The sequence below is a fragment of the Coptis chinensis genome, chromosome 8 (genome assembly GCF_015680905.1).
Source record: "Coptis chinensis isolate HL-2020 chromosome 8, ASM1568090v1, whole genome shotgun sequence".
Classification (NCBI taxonomy): domain Eukaryota; kingdom Viridiplantae; phylum Streptophyta; class Magnoliopsida; order Ranunculales; family Ranunculaceae; genus Coptis; species Coptis chinensis.
Window position 1 is genome coordinate 64,518,427 of NC_141463.1, and position 5,152 is coordinate 64,523,578.

Here is a 5,152-nt window from a genome sequence, read left to right on the forward strand (position 1 = left end):
CAAAGTTACTCCTACTTCTTCTCGGCCATCATTGCAGCAACTCTTGTATTGAGTCAGCTTGTCTTAGCACAAGGCGGGAATGCCCTCGACACCGGTTCCATACGTTTTGCTCAAAGCTCAAGTGCAAAAGAGCAATATGCAAAAACAAGTGTGTTATGCTTTCATCATGCAAATTACACATTGAACATGTGGGAGATATCACAATTCCTCTATGAATAAGTGCGTCGGCTGTCAACGTGTGGCCCATGAATTGCCCCCCAGAAGAAGAATTTCACTTTTAAAGTTATTGGAATTTTCCACACAAACTTAACTGGGAAGGGATGAGCGACTTGCTCCTCATTACTACCATGTTCGCTCAAGGTGGTATAGAAAGACTTCAATGTAAATATACCATTCTTTGGCCCAATCCATATACACTAATCAATCTGTTCATCGAGTCTCACTTGTTCAAGTGCTCAAGTCAAGTTTGCATACTGTTGCACTTCCCATTCATTAGCTTGTCGTCTAAGAAACATGTTCCATACCAATTTATTGTTATCCATGCAAGCAAACTCGTTAATAACACCTCTATTCCTTGTAGACGCTTGAAATACCAATGAGAATTTTTCAACCAACGGTTTATCTCCAACCCAAGAATCCAACCAAAATAGACATCTCTGGCCATTACATACTTTGAAGACAACGTCACTCGTCGGGAAGGACATTAAGTACACCTCTCCAGAGACTATATCCATATGAGTGCGATGTGGGATTTGGGCACCACCCATGTTCTCCAGTACCGTATTTGGTAATAATCCCCTCTCGCCACAATGTGCTGCTCTTAGTAATATATCTCCATAACCACCTGCCTAGTAATGCTCAGCTCATTATTGACAATCTCCTGATATCCAACCCTCCATTCTTCTTTGTTGAGCACACCTTCTCCCATCTTATCTTACTAAGTAATATTTTCTTTTTTCCTACGTTGATCCCCAGTTGAAATATCGTATTTTGCGTTCTAAAATTGCGACCACACCTATATGTAATATGAGAAAAGACATGAACTTATATTGAGGAAGAGTTATTCAGTTATTGAGAATTTACATCCAGGGGTTCTCGACTAAATTCCAAGGTTTCAAATCTCTTTTTCTCAAGGACTCGAGATCTCTACAACCGGGTACATAAATTATCTCTGTAACCGTGTTATCTCGCCGTTGATCCGAATCCGAGATGTGTGTGTGCCTCAATACCTGTGTGTGTGCTCTTTCTCAATGATGATAATAACTCCATACATAGTAGTACCCAAGGTTTTATATGATGATAATTTCTCAATGATTGAAATTCTGATCTAGACTTGTAGTAGTTTCCACTGTACAAGAATCCAAATTTCATAAGAGAAATGTTCAAAAAGATTTATTCACTAAGTCTACAACTTATATTGAAATTAATCCAAAAATTGTGCAACTACACTTTCCAACAAAAATTTGGTATTGAATTATTGATATTTAAAAGGGAATAATATATGGAATGCATAGCATATAGCATGCAACCCAGTTTATGTGTTGCATATATACACTAGAAGTGAAATACCTAAAAAGCAGTGAGAAGTACAAGAGCCAAACTTTATATTAATTTTAGCAATTAATAAACCTGTTACCAAAAAAAAACAACTCTTCAAAGTCTTCTACGCCAAGCTGTCTCTTCAATATTCATCAGTTCTTCATTGTCAGCTAGAACTCAAAACCTCTCTCATTCCCAAACTACACCCATCTCAATCTTTGACTCTCTTCTGAGTTCCCAACATTGTGCACTCAGAAGAAGGAAAAAAATGGTAGACTTCAAAAGATCAACAAGCATAAATAGAGGCTATTATGTAAAAATGAAGCTGTTAAACAACCATGGAAGAACCAACACCAAGAGTTTATTTTGCTACAAATACTTCAAATGTGTTCTCTGGGCATCTTTATTTCTATACTTCTTCAGCTCATACTTCATAACTACTAGCTCAAACAAACAAATCTCTCTACCAAAAACCAACAACTTCATTTCCAAATCTAGAGCTCTACTTGAAAGCAACGCAACAGTTCTACAATATCCAAAAGGTTAGATATTTTTTCTTTCTTTTACATCATTTTTAAAAACTTTATAAAACTTGGGTGCAGTGTATCTCATTTTCTTTCATTTTTTTTACAGCTTCTTTCAACAACATGAAAATCTACGTATACAATCTCCCTTCAAGCTACAACACTGATTGGTTATCAAACAAACGTTGTAGCAGTCATTTATTTGCTGCTGAAGTTGCTATTCATAAAGCATTGTTGAATAGTGATGTTAGAACTGTTGACCCATTACAAGCAGATTTCTTCTTTGTTCCTGTTTACTTGTCCTGTAACTTCAGTACTGTGAATGGGTTTCCATCAATGGGTCATGCAAGACCTCTTTTATCATCAGCAGTGCAACTCATATCTTCAACAATGCCATTTTGGAATAGAACCCAAGGAGCAGATCACATTTTTATTGCTTCTCATGACTTTGGAGCTTGTTTTCACTCTGTGGTATGTCCAAAAAGCCGATATTCAACACATTTTTGCACATATTTCATTTTGAGACTTCAGCTGATTTTATCAAATTTGATATTGTATTTTTGTAGGAAGAACTTGCTATTGCTGATGGAATACCTGAGTTTATGAAGAATTCAATTATGTTACAAACATTTGGTGTCAGTTTCCGGCACCCATGTCAAGCTGAAGAGAATGTTCTAATACCACCTTATATATCGCCGATAAGTTTAAAATCAACCCTTGTAAAAGCTTCGGGTAATGGCAAACGAGATATTTTTGCATTCTTCAGGGGTAAAATGGAAGTACATCCCAAGAACATTAGTGGTCAGTTTTACAGTAAGTAAGTATTCTGTACCAGTGTACCCTCAAAACTTGGTCCCATTTTACGATACTTCGGGTCATGGAAATTATTATAACTCTTTCATTGTTTCAGGGGTGTACGGTCAGCGATATGGCACAAGTTTAGTAGAAACCGGAAATTTCATTTGAAGAGGGAGAGATTTGAGGGGTATCAAACAGAGATTAAGAGGTCTGTTTTTTGTTTATGTCCACTTGGATGGGCACCATGGAGTCCAAGGATTGTTGAATCTGTAGCCCTTGGATGCATTCCAGTCATCATAGCGGACGGTATAAGATTACCCTGCAGTGAGATTATTCCGTGGTCTAAAATCTCGATCACGGTTGCGGAGAAAGATGTTGGGAAACTCGGCAAGATTCTTAAGCACGTGGCAGCTACTAATCTCACGAGAATTCAAAAAAACTTATGGGACCCAGTTAACCGTCGTGCTCTGTTGTACAACGATGAGATTCAACAAGGGGATGCCACGTGGCAGGTGTTGCATTCGTTGTCTCAAAAGCTGAACAAGTCTGTAAGAAGAGCAACGTGATTTGTCACTGAGGTGGATTACAGCCTGGTCTAGGCTGTCACGTGAGTTCCATGTTGTGGGACCAAGCCCCAACTGGGCCAATGGAAGTATGGAACACTGATCTGGATGTGAACTTTGTGCAAAGAATTGGACAAGAGACAGAATGTGATGGGGCAAGTCTGCCAGCTTAGGTGTCAGGGATTTAATTGGACCTTAGCAAGTATTCAGGGAGGTGAGGTGGGGCAGGTGGGCCGGTCACGAAATGATGCGACAAATAAATTGCACCAACTATAAATTAGGAAGGTCTATACGTTTGATCAATTTTGGTGAAGAATATATAGCGGTGGCCGGTGGGTTCATAATCTGTATATATATAGTAATATAGAGATCATAATAAATACAGTAATAAATACTTGTTGATAAATTGGGCCTCAAATTTGGTTTTGAACGTTCCAAGGAAAGTAGATAAATTGGGCCTCATACAAGCTTTGCAAAGCCCTGAGAAGACACTCGTAACTAGAAGTTGGAATCTGTGAAATTCTACTAGGTTTATGAAAGGTGAAGCTCATGACCTGGCTCAATAGGCCTAGTCATGGTATGGGTCCACTCCCAAATGGTCTACAAGCATTAATGTCTCTATGTTTATAATTTAATATATAAAATATTTTTTTAGTGGAAAAAAAAAAGGGAAAGTATATATGGTTTGAGAATGTATATGAAGTTAGCTACTCTTTTAAGGAGTTGCACCAAATTAAAGTTTGAAGTCTGGTTGCAGATTAAAATGTTAACCAATAACCTTTATGCATTGTTGTAAAATGTTGACAACTTTGTAAGCAGAGATTGCCTAACAAATTTTTGGGCAAGTATTCGTAAGCTATTCTAAGTACTTTCTGTTTTACACTATAGAGCATGTGTCTACATGGCAGGACGTCTTACTTCACCTCGTTCTACAACATCATATCGTATCAAGGACTCAGCACCTAGGTCGTCACCAGCAACAGTTACAGTCATTTATGGAAAGATATCAACTAGCACAATTTTGGAGCTCAATCAACACCACAATCAAGGAAATATTAACTTTGTAATAGCATATTAATGGCGAATCACCAAGATAGCACACAAGGCGGATCTGCAATCCATAACGGTTCAAGCACATATCTATAAATAGAGAGAGATGAACTACGTAAGGCTTGATTCAAGTTTACCCCGAGAAACTTGATAATGTGGGCAACTCTTATCCCAAGAAGAGTGCAGCAATTTCCTATCCAACCAATCATCAGGTCGTAGTCCCAAAATAATCGACATCTACATTGGCGCCGTCTGCTGGTTCGTTTCCTTAAGAAAAGAACAATCACTCTTTTCTCAAACCTACGAAGCTGGTCAGAAAACCACAATAGAGCCCAACCTACAAGCATTGGCAGACCAGATGAAGACACTCTAAGAAGCCTTCATCACTTTGCAACAAGAAAACCGGACAAAGGCGTCGAGCAGCGAACCCAATGCCAACAATGGCACCACGGAAGGCGGGAGCACAACCCCATTGCGACCAAACCAACACCAACAATCAGCGTTTAGAATACTTCGCGCAAAAACTAGAGAAGTCAAACGAAAGAGCCAGCGCGATCCGGATTGCTCAGAAGATATTAGAGACGTACAAAGCATCACCATTCATCTAAGATATCCGAGACAAACAACTTCTTTCAGAGTTCATCCAACCAAAGTTCCCGTTGTACAACGGTACCTCCT

General features: G+C 38.7%; 1 protein-coding gene across 1 annotated transcript; it reads left to right on the forward strand.

Annotated features, from left to right (window-relative positions):
* Positions 1–1,657: 1,657 nt before the first annotated feature.
* Positions 1,658–3,830, forward strand: LOC147482427 (putative glucuronoxylan glucuronosyltransferase IRX7). Its single transcript, XM_086580954.1, has 4 exons — positions 1,658–2,081; positions 2,173–2,534; positions 2,630–2,880; positions 2,974–3,830. Exons 1-4 carry the CDS (start codon positions 1,808–1,810, stop codon positions 3,425–3,427), a joined length of 1,341 nt encoding a protein of 446 aa, XP_086437080.1. The 5' UTR covers positions 1,658–1,807; the 3' UTR covers positions 3,428–3,830.
* The last annotated feature ends 1,322 nt before the right edge of the window (positions 3,831–5,152 follow it).